General features: G+C 34.7%; 1 protein-coding gene across 6 annotated transcripts in view; it reads right to left on the bottom strand.

Moving 5' to 3' along the window:
• LOC109456629 (cadherin-10) overlaps positions 1-22,316 on the bottom strand; it is a 145,831-nt gene that overhangs the window by 16,528 nt on the left and 106,987 nt on the right. For 3 of the 6 annotated variants that reach the window (XM_074329048.2, XM_088796455.1, XM_074329047.2), the window contains exons 6-9: positions 13,162-13,349; positions 11,430-11,683; positions 602-738; positions 82-114 (exon numbers count right to left, since the gene is read on the bottom strand). In XM_074329048.2, coding sequence (XP_074185149.1) covers positions 82-114; positions 602-738; positions 11,430-11,683; positions 13,162-13,349 — 612 coding nt within the window. The remainder of the gene's footprint in view (positions 1-81; positions 115-601; positions 739-11,429; positions 11,684-13,161; positions 13,350-22,316) is intronic. The other 3 variants (XM_074329049.2, XM_074329050.2, XM_088796456.1) reach the window with 1 other exon arrangement.

Genomic DNA, 22,316 nt, shown 5'->3' on the forward strand with positions numbered 1-22,316 from the left:
AAGTATTCTTTCTAGAAACAGAATAACTGGTTCCAAATTCTAGTTTTACTACTTGTGGCATTGTAATTTTGGACAACTTACTAAAATCCTTGGAACCTTGTTTTGTTTCCTTCTCTGTCAAATAAAGTAAAAAATATTAGTAGGAAAAAATTAATTTAAAATTTTAGACAACTAACTGGCACAGTGTTTAATATTAGCTATTATTACAATTATTTTGGTTTCCTTATTTGTAAAAAGCAATAGTATGTACATGCATATTTATTTTCAAAATTAAATGATATACGCCAAGTATTTAGCACAGATTCTAATTCAAAGCACACATGAAACAAATTTAATACATCTATTTTTATCCAAATGAGAATAACTTTAGTACCCAATTCTAGATTTTTTATTAGTTAATATAAAATGTAGATTTATCTAGACCTATAGCTATCACTCAGTATATAGAAAAATGATTGAAAATAATTATAGGTGTTGAGAGGTTTTTTAAAAACTTAGATTAAAATTATAAATCAGGTGTGCAATGAGGAGGAATTACTTTTAATATAAGATTAAACCTAAAAATATATGTTAATGATTATACACATAAAATTCATCTTACTGATTTCAGCAGCTATAACGGTAAGATTGTGCCATTGAGACAGTTCCCGGTCAAGGGGCTTCGATGTATAAAGGGATCCATTTCCAGAATGTATGTTAAAGATCCTGTCGAGGTCAGTATGGCGATCCAAGGAAAATCTGCACATAGAGGGCAAAGAAAAATACATGGCCGTGTCATTGATGGTTTGTAGGATAAAACGATAAAGTGCAAAGACAAACATGTAAGGATACATAATAATTTCAAGAGTGTACGTAGTATTGATCTACAATGCAAACTATTTTATCAACTTATCTCACACACACACACATACACACATACACACCATCCTCCCTCCACACACACACACCTCTTACCAAGGCATGAGTTGCAATTTGTTCTGCATTCAAATTCTAGTTTTTTGAATGTGTGTTATAAAATCATTATCTATTTTCATATTCAACTGACCTTGATGTATTTTTTTTCCACAAAATAGTTGGCATTACATCTGTTTACATTATGAACTGACTTTACCTAGTAATTGAGAATTCTGTTGAGGAATTACTGCTAGGATCTAATGCAACAGATAATTCCCAGATGAAGTCTTTTTCTTAGTGAGAAAATTGGAGACAACATTAGTTTCCTCTGAGTAGTAGGTAATCAATTTATGACGGCATGTACTAGCTTCATGGCATGATACCTATGTATTAATAGATTCATTTTATTAACCAAGTTTATCATTATAAAATATACACATTTTAATCAGAGATGTTTTGAAAATAGAAACGTTTGGGATAAGAGTTTTTATACATTTGTATCAAATAAAGTCTTATTATATATATAAAAAGAACAAACACAAACAACTAAGATGTAAATTGATTAAAGGTATTGTGCTGGATGTCATTTTAGAGCCTACCACCTGGTTTGTCAAGCAGGTTGATGTATTTGGAATAAATCCCATTATTTTGAGGTTTCTCAGCTAAGGTTTAAAATAGCTATTCCCCTCATGGGTTCCTGCCACTTCATAAAAGTAGTGGCTTAAAATGTTTCATAGTTCTTGAGTTAGCAAGCATAATCCCAAGTTATATTTAATGTTCTATATTAAAAAACAAAAACAAACAAACAAACCAAAAAAACACCAAAAAAAAAACAGAAAACAAAACAAAACAAAAATTACAAGCCTAGGAGTAATATTCAGTATGGTATATCTTTCCTTAAGTGACTGTCATTTATTTTAAAGGAAAAAGTATATGAAATATTGTTTTTAAATTGTGTTTTGTAATACAAAATATTTTTAAAAAGATACTATAAAACTCTCTTCTCTTCTAGTGTTCCAAACTGGTGTAATATTTACAAGAATCAATTGAAATTTATAATCCTTGTGCCTGCTTTTGAATAAATTTCATCAGAAGAACCATTTAACACGTTAATGCAGCTAATATGGTTTTACTTTGGAGGCCTGCCCATTTTAGATTTTTATTTTAAATCAGTTCTAAAAAGAACATACTAGTAATTTATAAATCTCCTTAACAAACTCTAGCTCTTTCTAGTAACACAATATGAATTCATTTTTGTATTCAAACCACACGTGTACACATCTTACTATTCACAAATAAAGCAAAACATTGTATCTCCTCTCTGCCATTTACCACGTTGCATTAGGAATTCATTTTATCTCACATCTCAAACAGGAAATCAAACACGAAAACACCAAGCCTCTTACTTAGAGTCTAGTAGGCACACAGTGAATAAATATTATTTCTCATATTGAATCTTCTTCTCTAACAGACTGAGAACTCCTTGAGAAACATGTTAATATCTGATATGGTGATCCACAAATATTTGTTAAATAAAAGAGAGAATGATTGAATTATTTGGCATTTTAGCAAATGATATGTTTTCTTATTCTATAGAAACCGACATGAAGTTGCAATATGTAAATCAATATAAAGTATCACTCTCTTTGCTAAATTCATTTTGTGTTTTATTTTCATTGTTTTTTGCAGTTTAGTTTGAAGAAATAATGACAAAATTTAGAAGATTTTGTGAAATTATCTTGAAGATACAGAGACCCTGGTTCTTGCCCAACTTGATATAATTATATTTTTCAATTATCTATTGGCAAATTATCCATGTGAACTTTACTTTTTCTTTTTAAAATCATTTCTGGAATACATATTTTAAGTAAGTCCCTTTGATTATTGCATCAAGACCCACAAAATAACATAAAGAATTTATTATATGCCCAGTATTATCCATGTCATTAATACATTGTACTAATAAAGCTACTTTCTTTGGAAAAAAAAAATATTTTTTAACCTCCATAGTCTATCAATAGCCAAGAATATTCATTTGCATTTTCTACAGGGCAGCATAAATTTAAGTATACAACTTTCATAGCATATACTCTGTCATTAATGATCAATGAGATTATTAATTCTATTGCATACATTATACATAAATGGATTATTTCCTTCTGGTCCATAGACTTGCATCCTGATTAAATACTTTGTATTTTCGTTTCAAAAATCCACAGCCACATTTTGAGACAAAATAACTATCAGTCTATAAGAAGATGCAAAAGTCACTGTGTGGAGAAATATCATTATGTTGCCACATAACAATGCCACAAGATTTAAATTGAACTGTTTAAAAATATTATATTTCATTTAAAAAGGGGGTATTTTAAAATTAGGGACACAGAGCAGAGCCTGTTACAGTCAGTATGAGCAAGGCCAGTAAATGTTGGGTATTTAATGAGGAAAATAAAATATGCATCTTGGTTATTTAAAAGCTTCAAAAGGAAAAAGAGATTCAAAGAACGTAGTAATTCCAATAAAGTAAATGGATTGGAGAAGAGGCATTTATGGGGAAGTGATGCTGGCAGATGGATGCTGTGTGTGATTACCATGACACAGGTCTTGGCTGCCAGTATGTAACCTGTGATACTGTGTGTGAACACAAGAAAATATTTTGGTAAAATTATACAAACCAAATAGTAAATTTAGTAGATATAAAATATGACTTCACTGAAGATACGGCAGAACCTACAGAATGTTTAACTAGAGACACATGGCACATACAATTAGACGTTCCCTAGATGCTACCTCTGCATACTTAGATGTTAGAGAACCAGGCATGTGAAAACTGCACAGCTATTTTAACTCTTACTAGACTGGTCCACATGGAACAAGGGGCAAGCAAAATCAGTCTGCTAAGAATTAGGGAAAAAAGTGAAATCCAAAATACATGCATGACTAACAGTTTAAAATGAGCAGTCATGAGTGACATCACAGAAATGGAGGTGCGCTTCTTGAAATCTCCCTTGAACAGCTGTAATTCAACAAAGGATTCACTGCTCATCATGCAGGAACAGCTAAGAGACCCACACATCGAATTACCTGAAGGTGGGCAAATTGGTTGAGCAAGAGAGGAGGGAAGGGTGAAGTGTGGAAACGTGGCCCATGGGCCCAAGAGATCACAGCAGCCCCGGGAAAAGGAAGAAGGCAGGCTGTGGGCTCTCTCCCTGTGGCCCACAATCCTGCCTGAGGGATTAGCATATAAGACAACTGTGAGAATTCAGGATAGAGACCTCAGGTGAGGACTGGGGTTTAAGCCCTTACACCTAGGCAAAACACAGAAAACAAAGACACGGAGCCTGGACGCTTCCCCCGACCCTTCCAGAGTTCACCCACCCTTGCACTCCGACTTAGAAGCAGCCTCCAGAAGCAGCAGCAGCAGTGTCAGATTAAAGAACAGAATAACTATAGCCCTTGAGAACTGATCCACACTCCAACAACAGGGAAAGAGCAGTGGGGGTATGACAATGCTGGGCTGGCCAGAGCCACAAATGCACCAGCCTATCTCTCACAGTCCACCCAGCCCCCACCTTTCTGGGCAGATCCTGACAGGGCAACTAGAGCCACTGAGACACACACAGGTTCAAGCATCAGGTTGCAGGGGCAGCATTGGATTTTCGAACCTCAGAACTCTATCACCTTCACATCCCCCTACAGAAGAAGTGCTCTAAGACACAGCTGACCTACTCACAGAGAAGCCCACCTTCCGGGGGCCTAGCCTGGTGTTCTCAGCATGTTTGCGCCGGCCAGAGCAGAAACTGCACTGACTTTGTAGAAACCACCAACCACACCCTATAGCCCAGCCCACCTAGAGATGCATTGCCAGGGCCACTCTGGGAGCATGATGGCCAGCCCCACCTCCACAAGGCGCAGAGGAGATATTTTACAGCAGTGGACAACCCACAATGCCCTGAGGATATAGCTAGAGGGTGTTAAGCCAAGCCCTGCACTGAATTACATGGCTGGACTTAGCATTTTTTGTTTTTTTTCTTCTTTTTTTTTGCTTTTTCTTTTATTTTTCTTTCTCTTTCTCCACTTTTCTTTTTCTACTTTTTTCTATTTTGTTTTATTTTCTTTTTATTTTTGTTTGTTTTGAGTGTTTCTTGTTTTTATGTGTGTATATTTGTTTTCTTTGTTGGTGTTGCTAGTTTGTTTTGCTTTGTTTTGTTTTGTGGGGTGGCCATGGGCCCAGCATACGTCCAGAAGATGAGACTACACTGAATTTGTAAATCCACTGACCACACCCTTCAGCCCCCTATAATTCTACCCTGCCCACCTACAGCTGCATTGCCAGGGGGACTCTGGGAGCCTGGGTAATAGGTCCCACCTCCACAAACTGCAGAGGGGGTTTGTTACAGTAGCAGACAAATCTGCAATGGCCTGGGGAGATTTTGGTGGTGAATAGTGACCGAAAAACTGCACTGGAAACACTCGGGAGCAGCTCTTGGGAAATCACAAACCCCAATTTGGGAGGCTGGCTGCAGTGTCCTTGGGGTATAATACAAGGTGGTCACAGGCCAGGTACAGGTATATGATCGGAATCTGCATTAACGTTGTAAAAACCACCAGTCACATCTCCTGATTCACTTGAACTCCACCCCACCCAGTTAGTGCTGCTGCTGAGGACACTCTCAACAGCAGGTTAACCAGCTAGATACACGCGCATAAGAAGGTTCTTTCAACAGCTGGGTCTTCTGGGCAGCTGAGAGGTAGCAACAGGCCTAGGGGGCCCTGGGCCTTTGCATATCTGCCTCAGGCCCAACATTGGTGGCAGTGAGCCTCAGTTCACAGTGAGGCCACCCCACATGCCTACAGGTCCAGCATAGACAGTGGCCAACCACATACAGCTTTGAGGCTCCTATGAGATAGCCACGGGCCAGTAACAGGCAGGGCTAAAATTGCCCTGCATGGGAGCCGGCCCAAGAGACACCAGAAACAACATACTCAGAGGCCATCTTCAGACCACACAAGAGCACTACATGGTTTGATCTACAAGCAGCACACCAAACAGGAGTGCTCAGCAGGCACAAGAGCACGCAGGGGCAAAGCCTCTGCTGAGAGGTCAGTCCTCACACAGAAGCTTATACAGTGTGGGCACTGCCAACCCTCATAGCTAGTCAGCCTGGGAGTCAATCCCACCCAGTGACACACCAAAAGCAATCAAAGCTCAACTATAGCACTCACAACACGAGGGACACTTCTGGAATACGCGCACAGGAGATTAGGGAGACTGAGCAATTCGACTGCAAAGGACACATACTACATAAGGTCACACAGCAAAGACTGAGAGACACAGGTGATCTACTTAATACACAGAAGCAAACACAGAATGACAGAATAAACTTCCAGAAATGGAACTAAGTGAAATGAAGGCAGGTACAGAGTATAAAATATTGATGATAAGAATGAGGAAGGAACTAGTGAGAATTTTAACAAAGAGAAAACAAGCATAAAGAAGGATATAGAAATCATGATAAATAACCAGTCAGAAATACAGATCACAATAACTGAAGTGAAGAATACACTAGAAGGAATCACCAGCAGATTAGATGAAGCAGAGGATTGCATTAGCGACTTAAAAGACAACGTAGTAGAATTCATCCAATTGGAACAACAACAAAAAAAGAATAAAAAAGCAATGAAAATAGTTTAAGAGATCTGTGGGACAACATCAAGTGCAACACTTGCATGATAGGAATACAAGAAGGCAAAGATAGGGAGCAAGGGGTCAAGAACATACTTGTAGAAATAATGACTGAAAACTTCCTTAACCTGGTGAAGGAAATCGACATACAGGCCCAGGAAGCACAGAGAGTTCCAAACAAGATGAACCCAAACAGGCCCATACCAAGACACATCATAGTTAAAATGGCAACAGTTAAAGACAAAGAGAGAATCCTAAAAGCAGCAAGAGAAAGAAAGCTAGTTACTTACAAGGGTGCTCAAATATGACTATCAGCTGACTTTACTACAGAAACTTTGCAGACAAGACAGGAGTGGCAAGAAATATTCAAAGTGATGAAAAGCAAAGATTGTTCTACCCAGCAAGGCTATCATTTAAAATTGAAGGAGAGATAAAGAGCTTTCCAGAAAAGAATAAGCTGAAGGAATTCATTACCACCAAGTCAATAGTGCAGTAAATGTTAAAAGGGATTCTTTAAGCAGAAGAATGGTGAAAACAAAGTAACAAATATCAGAAATATGAATATCAAAATGGCATAACTATGTACCTATCAATAATCACTTTAAATATAAATGGATTAAATACTCCATTGAAAAGACATAAGCATAGCTGAGTGGATAAGAAAACAAGACCCAAGCATATGCTGTTTACAAGAGACCCACCTCAAGTCAAAAGATGCATAGCCTGAAAGTAAAGGGATGGAATAAGATATTTCATGCAAATGGAAACAAGACAAAGCAAAAGTTGTATCAGACAAAATAGACTTTAAAATAAAAATTATAATAAAAAGGGCAGTAGATAATAATAAAAGGATTAATCCAACAAGAAAACATAACCCTAGTAAACATCTATGCACCCAACATAGGAGCTCCTAAATGTATAAAACAGATATTGACTGACATAAAGACAGAAATCAACAGTAGTACTATCATAGTAGGGGTCTTCAACACCCTACTGACACCAATGGACAGATCCTCCAGATAGAAAATCAATACCAAAACAGTGGCCTTAAATGATACATTAGACTAGTTGGATTTAATTGACATTTTTAAAGCATTTCACCCCAAAATACAAGAATACACATTCTTCTCAAGTGCATATGGAAGGCTTCCCAAGACAGACAACATGCTAGGCCAAAAAACAAGTCTCAATGAATTTAAGAAGACTGAAATCATAGCAAGCATCTTCTCTGACCACAGTGTTATAAAACTAGAAATTAATTACAAGAAGACAACCAGAAAATACACAAACACATGGAGGCTGAATAACATGTTACTATATAATGAATGGGTCGACAATGAAATCATGGCAGCAAAAAAAAGATGCCTTGAGACAACCAAAAATGAAACACAATGACCCCAAAACTATGGGATGCAGCAAAAGCATTCATAAGAGGGAAATTCATAGCAATGCAGGCCTACCTAAAGAAACAACGAATATCTCAAATCAACAGTTTATCTTTACACATAAGGGAACTGGAAAAAGAACAGCAGAATGAGCCCAAAGGGAGTACAGGGAAGAAAATCATAAAGCTCAGAGAAGAAATAAACAAAATAGAGGCAAAAAAAAAATAAATAAATAAATACAAAAGCTCAATGGCACCAAGAGCTGGTTTTTGAAAGGATAAACAAAATTGACAAATCTTCAGCCAGACTCATCAAGAAAAAGAGAGAGCAGACTTTTAAATTAGAGTACTTTCTAATTTAAAATAAATAAAATTAGAAATGAAAGAGAAGAAGTGACAACACACATCACAGAAACACAAAAAATTAAGAAAATACTACATGCAATATACGCCAACAAATTAGACAATCTGGAAGAAATTGATAAATTTCTAGAAGCATACAATCTCCCAAGGCTGAATTAAGAAGAAACAGAAAATTTGAACATACTGATTACTATCAACAAAATTGAATCAGTAATCAACAAGCTCCCAACAAACATTAGCCCTGGACCAGATGGCTTCACAGGTGAATTTTATCAAACATTCAAAAATGAATTATCACCTATTCTCCTCAAACTATTATAAGAAATAGGAGGGAAGGCTCCCAAGCTCATTTTATGAGGCAACTATTACCCTGATCCCAAAACCAGACAGACATTACAAAAGAAGAAAACTCTATGCTGATATTCCTAATGAACACAGATGCAAAAATCCTTGACTAAATATTAGCAAACCGAATTCAGCAGTACATTAAAAACATCATACACCACGATCAAGTGGGATTCATTCCTGGTAAGCAAGGTTGGTCTAATATCCACAAAACAATTAGTGTCATATAGCACTTTAAGAAAATGAAAAATAAGAATCATATGGTCATATTAATAGATGCAGAAAAAGCATTTGACAAAATCCAACATCCATTTATGATAAAAACTCTTAGCAAAGTGGGAATAAAAGGATTATATCTCAACATAATAAAGGCCATCTATGATAACATCATACACAATGAGGAAAATCTAAAAGAATTCTCCTAAGATCAGGAAGAAGACAAGGTTGCCAACTTTCACCACTTTTATTCAACATAGTACTGGAAGTTCTAGACACAACAATCAGAAAAGAAAAAGAAATAAAAGGCATCCAGATTGGAAAGGAGGAAGTAAAATTTTCATTATATGCAGACATATTATATATAGTGAACCCCAAAGACTCCACCAAAAAACTATTAGAATTGGTAAATGAATTTAGTAAAGAAGCTGGATACAAAATTAATATTCAGAAATCAGGTACATTTATATACACCAATAACAAACTACCAGAAGGAGAAATTAAGAAAACAGTCCCTTTTACAATTGCTTCAAAAACAATAAAATACTTAGGAATAAATTAAAACAAGGAAGGAAATACCTGTACTCAGGAAATTATAAGACATTGAAGGGAGAAATTAAAGAACATACAAATAAATGGAAACACATACCATGCTCATGGATAGGATGAATTAATACAGTAAAATGTCCATACTACCTAAAGATACATATATATATATATATATATATTCGATGCGATCCATACCAAATTACCAATGCCATTTTTCAAAGAGCTATAAGAAATAATCCTATAATGTATATGGAACCATAAATGACTCCAAATAGCCACAGCAATCTTGAGAAATAAGAGCAAAGTGGGAGGCATCATGATATCAGACATCAAATCATACTACAAGGCTATAGTAATCAAAACAGACTGGTATTGACATAAAAACAGACATGTAGATCAATGGAACAGAATAGAGAGCCCAGAAATAAATCCATGCCTATGTGGTCATTTAATCTATGACAGTGAAAGCAAGAATTTACACTAGGGTAAAGATAGTCTATTTAATAAATGGTGCTGGGAAAACTGGATAGATATATGCAAAAAAAAAAAAAAAAAAAAAAAAAAAAACAACAAAAAAAAACGAAAGAAAGAAAGGAAGGAAGAAAGAAGGAAAGAAAGAAACAAAGAAACAAAGAAACAAAGAGAGAAAGAAACTGGACCACCTTTTTAAGCCATATAAAGAATAAATTCAAAAAGGATTAAAGACTTAAATGTAAGATTGGAAACCATAAAACTCCTAGGAGAAAATATAGGAAGTAAATTTGCAGACATTACCCTTAATAATATTTTTATTGATATATCCCCTTGGGATAGGGAAGCAAAAGAATAAATAAATATGGGGGACTACATCAAACTAGAAAGTTTGTTCACAGCAAAGGAAACCATCAATAAAACAAAAAGGTATCCTACTGAATGGGAGAAGACTTTTGTCAACGATACATCTGATAAGGGGTTAATATCTAAAATTTATAAACTCATACAACTCAACATGAAAAAAAAACAAAAAAACAACCCAATTAATAAATGGGCAGAGGACATGAGGAGACATTTCTCTAAAGGGGTCATAGAAATGGCCAACAGACATGAAACCATGCTCAATATCACTAATCATTAGAGAAATGCAAATAAAAACCTCAATGAGGGGGCCGGCACGGTGGCTCAGGTGGTTAGAGCTCCATGCTCCTAACTCCGAAGGCTGCTGGTTCGATTCCCACATGGGCCACTGGGCTCTCAACCACAAGGTTGTCAGTTCAATTCCTTGAGTCCCACAAGGGATGGTGGGCTCTGCACCCTGCAACTAAGATTGAACATGGCATCTTGAGCTGAGCTGCCTCCCGGATGGCTCAGTTGGTTGGAGCACGGGCTCTCAACCAAAAGGTTGCCAGTTCAATTCCTCGACTTCCACAAGGGATGGTAGGCAGTGCCCCCTGCAACTAAGATTGAACACGGCACTTTGAGCTGAGCTGCCGCTGAGCTCCTGGATGGCTCAGTGGGTTGGAATGCGTACTCTCAACCATAAGGTTGCCGGTCAAAATAACAACCCAAAACCCCTTTTCCCTCTTTGACAGAAGGCATATAGGGGAGTTTCTAAAACTATACTATACCTGCATTGTAACACTGCTATAATTATATTATTTTTAATTCTTAAGACTCATCTCAATCTCACATATTATTACTTAAGAATCTGAAAAGTGCAAATAAAGTGATTTGGTTACATTTTAAATGTAGAGTTGAACCCGTGAAATAGTGTTCTGTACCAGGATCAGACCAAATACCTGAAGAAGACAAACAGATGGTACGATCCATGTTTCAGGTGGATGCCTTTCCCCCAAACAGAGACAATTTTAATCACTTGTGCTCACTACATTTATGGACAACTTATTGAGAGACCTCCTTATCTTTCAGTGTATTAAAAACTTGAAATAGAATTTCATGAGCTCTGCATTTACCTGCAGAACGGTTTCCTTTAGTCTTAAACATAGAAATAATTACCTAATGGGGCTAGCGGTGGAATCTGGGTCCCTCGCCATTACAGTACCAATGATTGTGCCCACTTCAATATCTTCATGGACCTCGAACAGATAGGAGGATCTGCTAAAAACGGGAGGTTCGTCCACATCTTCTATGGAGATTTTCACAATTGTCGTATCTTTGAAGGGCCCTAGGTAATAAAAACGTGGATCCACATGTGTATTTTCTGCTTCAACCTTTAGAGTGTAAAGTCTTCGGCTCTCATAGTCAAGTGGCTGCATAAAAGAAAAAATCATGAAATTAGAGTGAGGGAAATTGGATTATACGTTCCTTCCAAGTTACTGTATGATTTTAAAAGCCTGATTGAGTGCTTTACCTCAAGTTCATTAATTGTAAATAAACGGAAGTAATAAAAATAACAATGTAATATTCACATATCAATAGGAATCAATTTTTACTTTTTATATATTCAATGTGTGAGACTTCAGAACATATGAAAATGAGATTTGAAATCTTGGAAAAAATGGAAAAGATTGAAATCTCATATAGTGCTTCATTACAACAAATGGTATCACAGATTATGTGCTTGTATGTCCGTGTGTGTGCTGAGGTATTGGTTAATTTTTTCTAAGAAAAAAGTTCAGCTATCTTTTTAAATGTATGTTGTGATATTTCCATTCAGTTTAATGGGCTCATGGTACAACATAAACTTTATGAAATTTTGAAGACTAATATAAAATTTTCAACAATTATGTGAGACTGAAGATAAAACTTTTGGTAAAGAAAAAAATAAAATATAGCAAATTGGGAATTAGGTTATATTATGAAACAAAAAGTTCCTTAAATATTGATATAGTTTAACCATTACAAGTATAATATCAAGCCCCTCAACTCTCATCCTCTCTAAAAAGTATGTTTTGTTAACCAAACAAACAAACAAAAAATTGCAGCTTCAGATTACCCCAATCTTCTTTGCTGGTCACTGTCCATTTAAAATCAGTTGGTTGTGTACCTTGGGCCATGCAATAGAATCTCAGGATAGTTTCACGATTAACCAGGGCTTTAGTGGTTACTTTATGCATACAGAGTGTTCAGGATATTTCAGCGGAACCTAAATTTTATTGTGCCTTATTATTATTTTTTTTAAATAATAATGGTACTGACTCTACAATAAAGAAAAACTGTACCTTTAAACTACCAATGAGCATATGTTAGCAGAAAAGTTTAATTTATGTAGCAGAAGGGAAAATGTGAACAATTAAATTATCTTCCAATCCATGCTGTCTCTTTTTATTAGTAACTCTAATTATTGCTTCATACATCTGGATAGATGGTATGCTACTTTTTATGCCTCCAACTGTGATGACATATTGCCATTATTAGCTATTAACTGTGTGTGTGTGTGTGTGTGTGTGTGTGGTTGTTTTTTGTTTTTGTTTTTTTTTTTCTTTTAAGAAAATGATGTTATAATGGAGGGCTTTTATTAATGTGGCTCAGAAATATAATCACACATACATTAACTTGGCCTTGTAAATTTTGTAAAATCTCATGTTTTATGTTTCAGTCAATGAAACATTTGGTCAAAATGTCCAAGGAAATCTTTGGCTTTATTTCCCTCAGACTTATGCACAATATAAATTACATTTGAACGTGATGGTGAGATTTCTTAATGGATAATGCAACAGGGAATAGTACATATTGGAATCTCTACTTTCTAAACAGTCGGATGCTTATTTATACTGAGGTAGTGCACCTTTTTCACAGTTATGATGCCTTCCTGTGTGTCCTTCTCAGTTATGATGTCAAACATATCAGTGCCATCACCGTCAATAATTCGGTATTCAACTTCAGCATTTTTCCCAGTATCAGCATCAGTTGCCTTCACACTTCCAATGGCTGTGCCAACTGGGGAGGATTCAAGTACTCGAAGATGGATGGTGTCTGCAAAGAACAAAGAGAGAGCGAGAGAGAGAAAGAGAGATTTCTCAATAGAATATTGAAAGATAATGTGTTACGAGAGAATATTATAAGTCTTAAACTCTACATTCGATGTTGACTAATAACTTGAATACACCATATAAATAATATTAAAGTCTAGGTACAGAAAATGTGGAACTTGGGAGTATTTGGTCATGTATATTATGAATAGTGAGTACCAACCTCTAACTGTATTAGGAATTCTTATTTTAAAAATGAGCATGTTGTGTTTTTGAATTTGCGCAAAAAGCTAGAGCTCAGCTTTGAGTGCATATATGTACCTGTGTGTGCTTATGCAATCCTAGCAAAGTATAGAATAAGCAGTGAATATTTATATTTAATTATTTTTCCTTTTGTATTTAGTTTTATACTACTCAGCTTATTTCTACTGGCAGGCGGAACATTACAAAATTCCATGAAATCAGCCATAATCAGAATGAATTCTATTTCTACTTGTGACAAGAGAAACAAAGGATAGCCTGTGGCAGAAATACAAAGATGCCCTTCAAAGTGTCAATATAAAGACACTACATAGTGACAAATTTCTCTCCATTCCAGAGCAAAATAACAATTTACCCAAACCCCGGTGTGCATAGATGTGCTTCCAGCACGAACAACCTCTACCGTTAATGAGATTTGTGTTTTGCACTTGATCACTATATACTCTTGCCCACAGACCAATCAACCTGAAGCACCCTTCTGATTATAGCACCTTCTTGCTCATAACCCTTAAGCAATTCTTCTTAATATACATAATAAAGTGCAGACCTGTTAGGCGTTCATGCTCTTACTGAGTATATCTTCCCTACTGTATTTTGCCTTTAGTCACTTCCATGAAATCCTTCTTTTTTTTTTTTTTTTGGTCAATACTTAATTTCCTACATCTCTCTTTATATTTTTTGTATGCTATTTCCCTCACATGAAATTCTCTCATGCCCCACCCCTCATATAATGCAATTAACCAAATCTGAGAAAATGGCATTGTTATGCGCTGACTATTTGGGTGTCAACATCCATATCTTAAACCCCTACCCTACACTCAGTCCCTCAGAATGAGACTGTATTAGAATGCAGGGCCTTTAAAGAGGTAGTTAAGGTTGAATGAGAATATGAGGTGGGCCTTAATCTAATATTATAGTGTCCTTATAAGAAGAGGAGATTTAGACATAGACAAGCACAGAGAGAAGACCATGTGAAGGCACAGGGAGGAGATGACCGTCTACAAGCCAAGGAGAGGCCTCAGAAGAAACCAACTCCACTGACACCTTGATCGTGCACTTCCAGCTTCCAAAACTGTGAGAAACTAAGATTTCATTGTTTCAGCCACCCAGTAGGTGGCACCTCGTCATGTCAGCACTATCAAACTAACACAGGCCCCTAGCACCTACATCTGCTCTAGGGAAGTCATTTCTTAGGAGACATAATTAAAAATCAGTTTCTACCACATTAAAGTTAGTCTGCTAGCCTGCATTCTTTGTTTTTTATTGTATTTTTAAAACTTTTCTCTCTGTCTTTGGTAACCCATTGTTCATAGCAACTCTCAACTCATTTCCTGGCTATTAGCTTATGGGCTCTCTTCGCCTTTGCTGGCTCTTCTACAAAAGAAATGTCTGTCCCTGGATATTCATATGGCTCCCTCGCTTATTTCCTTTAGGTGACTGTTCAACTGTGACTTCCTCAGGTGCTGTCACCCACAACCTTACTGAAATAACCTTACTGAGACTACCACTCCCAATCATTCTTCATATCACTTGCCACCGCCAGGCACTATTTTACTTATTTATTTGTATGTACCATGAGGATGTACCACAAAACAGGGACTTTTTTTTTCTTTTCACCATTATATTCCCACTGTGTTTTTTGAGTGTAATAACCACTATCTGTGAACTTAAATATTGGAAAATGAGTAATTTCCTAACTATTCTACCAGCTCCTGTTATTTGGCCAAATCCAATTAAATCTCTGATATTTTCTACATGCTGCAGGCACACCCCTGTAAACCAGTAATCTCATCAATTGCTCAGATTCATTGCTTAAATTAATTACTCAGAGCTTTCAAACTCTTTGCTTCCATCCTGCTTCAAATAAACCATACAGAGGCTGGCCCTCCACAAATGGGCTCCATTTTCCTGTCATGCTTTCCCTTAATTTTCTCCATAAAACTAGTCTACTTAAGGTTTTTTCAATGTGTTTTTCTTACTTTAATTTAATATACTTTATTTCCTATGAATGATTGTCTATACAATTCTTTGCCTGGCAACCTCTGACTCTTCCTCTTAAATATATATATATATATATATATTGCAGATCATATATATATATACTGCAGATCATCATATATAGCCTACTTACTGCAAGAACTGTCTTTAAAAAAATAAATCTTATAGAAGCAGCACCTCAATATATTGATTTATTACATGGTAGCAGAAGTTGGCTTTCTATAGTACAGACAATGATATCACTGCTCTATTGAAAGTACTTACTATTGATGCTAGGATAAATTCTTAATTTCTTTATTTGGTTTATAATGTCTTATAAAATCTGGTTTCTGTTAAAATCTTTAGTACCATGATTATCTTTTCTGAAGTCTAGAGCATACATGAAATATAGCCACACTAATGTTTTTTGAATAGTGAATATATTCAAAAATTTTAATAAAGGGAATAATTCTTGTTTCATAATGTACAAATATGTCAAAGTGCCAAAAAGCAAGGTAACTATTTGCATTTGAAATAAAAAAATCTAATTATGTCTTTGATATAAAAATTTAAATAACACTAAGTTGTTCTCTTTTAATATATTAGGTGATCTTTGTTTCAGAAATAAAATATCTGTATCCTTCAAAAGGAATTTAGTATGCTGTGATATTTATAACATTAGCATTTAAGACTTTTCAGCATAAGAGAAAATGCTGTACTGTAATAGAACAAAAGTATTTAATAAGAACACTGTGACTAGAAATGATTATACAGATCTTTATTTATAAATCCATACTTGTAAAGTAGCTGCATTTATTGTTTTAATTGTTGTCACCGAAAAAGGTCTAGAATTTCATCTCACTAGTGTGAAACTGTAATGCCCAAACACTGGTCATGACTGAAAGTGTTTTCCTATAATATAAACAAAATCTTCTTGGAGATTTATTGTTTCTAGGTTTGAGGAATGAAAGGGAGAGTGAGATTAGGATTTCTTGAGACAGAAATTATGTGCCACACCAAAGATTAATGAGATCATAGAAAAGTACAAAGAAACCAATCAACTTGCTTCTACTAGCCAGCATTTTGAAAATTTGATCATCTAAAAGATAATTTAGTTGATTAAAGTACATTAAATCAGATTTGGTGTCAGGCAATGCAAGCCAGCTATTTCAGTTCAACTTCTTAGCTGAAAAAACAATACTTATAGATCACAGGTAGAGACAGAGACACACATTTGAAGGTATTAAAAAAGTACAAGCCCCAAATCAAAGGGAAAAAGAGAACCTAGAGAAATAAGTAGAAAACTGAAGCCTACTTTTGGTGTAAGGCTATTTGCCATTTTTATAAAATTGTTCTTTATTTTTATGGTGTCTTAAAACAAGGAGGACATGTATCAAACTCCACTTAACACACACACACACACACACACACACACACAGCATGGTTACTCAACAGCAAATTGTCTCCATAATAAACTAGGACTGGTAAATGTTTTGCATTCAGTGGAAAGGTGATCATAAGCCACCCTAAAAAACATTTCACATTCATAGTATGGGTTCAGGTGACATTGGAGGGCTATATTTATACAGACATAGGTAGCTTTAAATGCTAAGGGAAAAAGATGTCACTGTGGCACCACAACCGAAGGGGCAAAGGACCCATCATCATAAGGTAGTCTAACACCATTTCAGGGAGAATCTGTATATGGATAAGAAAACCACTGACATTCCACCACCTGGGAGGACCCTTCTAGCCTGACACTTCTCATACCTTTCTCCCTCCACTGTACAAAAGTGAGGGACATTAAGGCCCTGGAAAGATGCTTTATAGCTCAGTGAAAATATAGTTGTAAATACTTAACTCAGAATACAAAGAGAGGCAAATGATGGAATCAGGTGCCCTAAGATATAGACCATAATGTAAAATACTTCTTGGGGTACACATACCCCTCCCACATGCATTTATAAACACATATCCATACATGTGCATAAAGACATATGCATTATATGTATATGTATATATACACCAATACATATATACAGATATGCAAATACATATTTATCTGGTGTGTATATGTAGTCTTAGCAAAGTAATAGATATTTAGTATTTTAATGGAATATCTTATCAGCACTCTTTACAAATAAGTTTTTGAAATTTCCCAGTGAAGATAAGTTCAGCTCTGCCAAGTGCTGCAGGTTTCTGCCTCAATTAGCACAAGATGTCCCCTCCCAATGCACATCATAAGTTTCTTCACTTTTTTCTCAGTTTTTCAAAATGCTTGAACTACAAAATATTAAGTGATATCTGTATATTAATCAAATTACTTTACTACCAAAGACAGGTTTAACCTACATGGGAGAGGGAATATACTGAGATTTGGTAATTTCCAATTTTATCCTGAAAGGACCCCTTCTTATTTCCTTCAGACATGCAAAACTTTAGATAAAAACTCTGAGAATGTATCTTTTGGGCTATCTACAACATTCATAAACTTACCAAAAAAAATTCTAAAACTTTAATTTACAAGTAAATGTAGGTCAATATTTTAATGATTTTCAGTAAGGAAAGGATGTCTAAAACATGACAAATGATTATGAAAGCATAAAATAAAAGGTTGTTAAATGAATCTATACTCAAATTAACAACTTCTATAAATAAAAAAATAAGCAGAAAGTGAAATATGTTACAAATAAAGAAAAGAGGATAATTTCAGCACCAATAGTGACTGAGTATGTCTGAAAGTCCATAAGAAAGATAAGAAAAATTAATCAAGAACACAAATGGAAAACAATTTACAATAGAGGAAACAAGAAAGACAAATGAACAAGGAGAAATAGACTTGATCTTAATTAAATAAGTGCAAATTTCATACCATTTTACACCTACTAAATTAACAAAAAGTAAGTCTGACAAAATCAAGTGTTAGGTAAGTGCTATAATAGGAACTATTATGCACAGCTGATGGGTGTTAAGTTTGGCACAATTGCTTTGGGACATGTATTATTTCCCAAAATATATTATGTATATTATTTCCTAAAATGGCTATTAAAAAGCACCAAAAACGAGGTGGCTAAAAACAATAGAAATTTATTGTTTTGTAGTTCTAGAAGCTAGAAGTCTGAAATCTAGGTATCTGACAAGGCCATGCTTTTCTTGATGGTTCTAGGGGGAGAATCCTTCTTTGCTTCATCAAGCTTTTGGTGTTTGCCATCAATTCTTGGCATTCCTTCGTTTGTTGATGCACGCTCCAATTACATGGCCTGCATCCCTGTATATTTACATCATCTTCCCTCTGTGCATGTTGTTCTCTGTGTTCAAATTCCCCTTTTTCTACAAAGACACCAATCATCCTGGATTAGAGCCCTAACCCTAATGACCTCTTTTTAACTTGATCACCTCTGTAAAGACCTTATTTCCAAAGAAGGTCACACTTTGGGTACTGGGAGTTAGGACTTCATAGTATAATTTTAGGGGACACGATTCTCATAATTGAAAGAATAAGTGATTATATAATGTGAAGTAAAATGTTAGCATAAAGAAAACCATGCAATAAAATATGTATGAGAATAGTTGCATAAATTCCATACAGAATTATCGTTTAAAATAAAAAGAAAACCCAAATGTCAAACCATGAGAATAGGTAAATATACTGTTGTATAATCACATGGCATGACAAAATAAAAACATGAACACTGTGAGCTACATTTATGTGGGCAAAATACAGATAAATTTTAGATGCAAAATTCAAAGTGGAAAAACTCAAGTTTCAGAAAATTATATATAGTGTGATACTAGTTTTATAAACCATAAACAACAAGAATTCAATAACATTTTGTTTGGGGAACATAAATATTATATATATATATATATATATATATATATATATATATATATATATATGGATAATGTCTTTCTATATAATAACAATGAAAAGAAATGAGCGTCAGCACAAAAACAAAAACACTAAAAAGCAACAATAATAAAGAAAATCAAAAAGCAAAAAATAAAGCAAATAAAACCCTCGAGCTGAATCAGATCAACAAAGCAATTAATGTGGAGTCATCACATGCAAAAATATATGAAATATATGTAGATTCATATACTTTAAGAAGTAAAGGTATTCATAAAAAACTCTCACTAGAGAATAAAAAGTGGCTAAGTATATTCATATAGAGCCAAAACCAATAAATAGGTATTAACAATATAATAGTTGAAGTTAAAAACAAAAAAATTGAGATGGCTTAAACAAAAGATTAATCATCTAAGGAGAGAATTAGCGAGCCAAAAAATCAATGGAAGGGAGTATGCACAATTAAAAACTAATATATTGTGAGTTTGATTAAAAAAAAAAAGACATGGATCTAAATGTCAATAGACCTTTCAAGGTAACCCCAGATACTACAAGAGCAATGTCATTTAAATTTAATGATAAAATTATTTTAAACCTTGAATTCTCACTCTAGCCACCATATTAATCAAATGTGATAATGTGGTAGTTTTAGACTCAGCAAATTTCCCTCCCTTTGGACCTTTTTAAAGAACCTAATGAAGAATGTGTTCCAGGAAAATAAGAGAATAAATCAAGATAGAGGAATACGTGAGATCCAGAAAGCTATGTATCCAGCTAGGAAAGTAAAAAAGAAGTGTCTGGGATGGCAGGTTTTCCTGAGCTATGGAGATTAGCTACTCCATTGTTGGAATGGAAATACTGAGGGCTCCAGGTTTGCAACTCTGAATGCTGCCCAAATGAAACCAAATATTTTAGGCTATCCTCTAATAAATTCTGAGCAGCTGCACATGTAGCATATTAAAACCAGAAACTTGTAATACTTGGGGAAATACAATTTTGCTAAAGTGATGGATCACTAATAATTAATAGCTGAAATTAATGTATGGAACATAAAATGCTTGGCTTTTTCTCTTAGACTTCTGAGAGATCGCGTATGTTCTATTATACAGTTTGGCACAAAAGACCTAAATTTTACAAAGTTAATAGTGTACTATTTTTATAAGTTCATTTTGAAAATTACAAGTTATTTTTAGACAATAAAAAAATCTTGGATGAATCTTGTTCTTTAATGAGAATGCTGTTGGGATAGAAAGACAGAGAGGGATGCTGAGAATGGTGGATATAAAAGATTTTTCATATAAAAGTGATAAAATTATATTTGGTTGAGAATAGACTGAGATGTTACTAAGCCCCACTTTCATCAACACTGAAAGGAAGTCAAAAGGTTAATACATAAAAATCTTTCAACATCTAACGATAAGAAAATATTAGTTAGAGATTGTAGCTAAACACTGATGAACTGAAAAATCTAACAGTTTAAGATTGTTTTCTGTCAGGATTAGAGATCAGGGTGAGAAAGAATGGAAGGGGTGGTTAATTTTTCTTTTTGAAAAATCATCTGTGAATTTCATATTTTGATGCAAATTATTTTAAAAGAAATTAAACAGAAAAACTGTGAATTTCATATTTTGATGCAAATTATTTTAAAAGAAATTAAACAGAAAAACTTTCTGATAATATTAGAGATTATCAGGTTATGGTAAAAGTTTCCACATCATGGATATACATTTGAGAGAGAGAGAGAGAGAGAGAGAGAGAGAGAGAGAGAGAGAGAGAGAACAAAAGAAACCTTTTTTGTGTTATTAATTTTTTTGTCACATAGATTTCACTGTGAGTATTGTCTCTGGGAATTTGTTCTCCCACTTTTTATTTTTAGCTTGGACTTTTTAAAGATTGCTTGTATTTTTAGATACATGCTTAGATTTTGAAAATCTGTCTGCTTATTGTAGTTCTTATAAAGGATCCAAAATTATTTATCACTTCATTTTATTTCTTGGTTGGTGCAAAGATTATTTTCATTATACCATTTATTTCACTTGATTAAAGTAAGCTTTATCCATGCTAATTTTCATTACCTTCTGAGACTTAAACAGGGATGAGATCATGCTGCATTGGTTCTTATTATAATAAGTCTATATATCCATTCTCTTCCACAGTAATTTATTGGAAGGGACACACACACACACACACACACACACACACACACACACACATACACAGTAGATGAGTTGTGTGTGTGTGCATCTACGCGCATACATATATTTATTTTTCCTTGAAACATTAATAAATGTGTTTCCCAGAGAAGCCATGGTTAAGATTGAGTCCATTCATCAAAGTAGTATAGATTTATGTCTGTTAAATAATTCAAGGAATTATATTATAAAGATACGTATGTTGTATATACACATACAATATACACACCCATGATTGTTTTGATTACATGGCAACTTTAGTAATTAATTCATTTAATAAAATATCATTCAGTGCCGAAGATACATAATTCAATAATGCTTTCTCTGGAATTATTATGTTTATGCTCATAAACCAATTTGAAGACAAGTTTTATTAAGCCTATTTGAAAGTTAAAAAGTATATTTCTCTATTTTAAATGTATGAGAGATATTCTTTCATACTTTTTTACTCATTTCCAAGACTAGTCTGTTGACCTCAAATATCCTAGTTTGTCAAGCAAACTGGCATTACTTTAATTAATATCCCGCAAGGATGTTTATCATGTAGGGATAGCAGCAGGAGGGGAACCAGAAAGGAGACAGAGATTGTCATGTATACACTGGCCAAAGGAAAGTTGAGCCTGTCAGCCCTCTTAAGTTTCACCTTTCCTTAAGTTTCACCTTTCCTTAAGACATTTATTTCCATGCTCCT

Source organism: Rhinolophus sinicus, chromosome 3, assembly GCF_057876585.1.
Source record: "Rhinolophus sinicus isolate RSI-liver-muscle chromosome 3, RSI-T2T, whole genome shotgun sequence".
NCBI classification, from domain to species: Eukaryota; Metazoa; Chordata; class Mammalia; order Chiroptera; family Rhinolophidae; genus Rhinolophus; species Rhinolophus sinicus.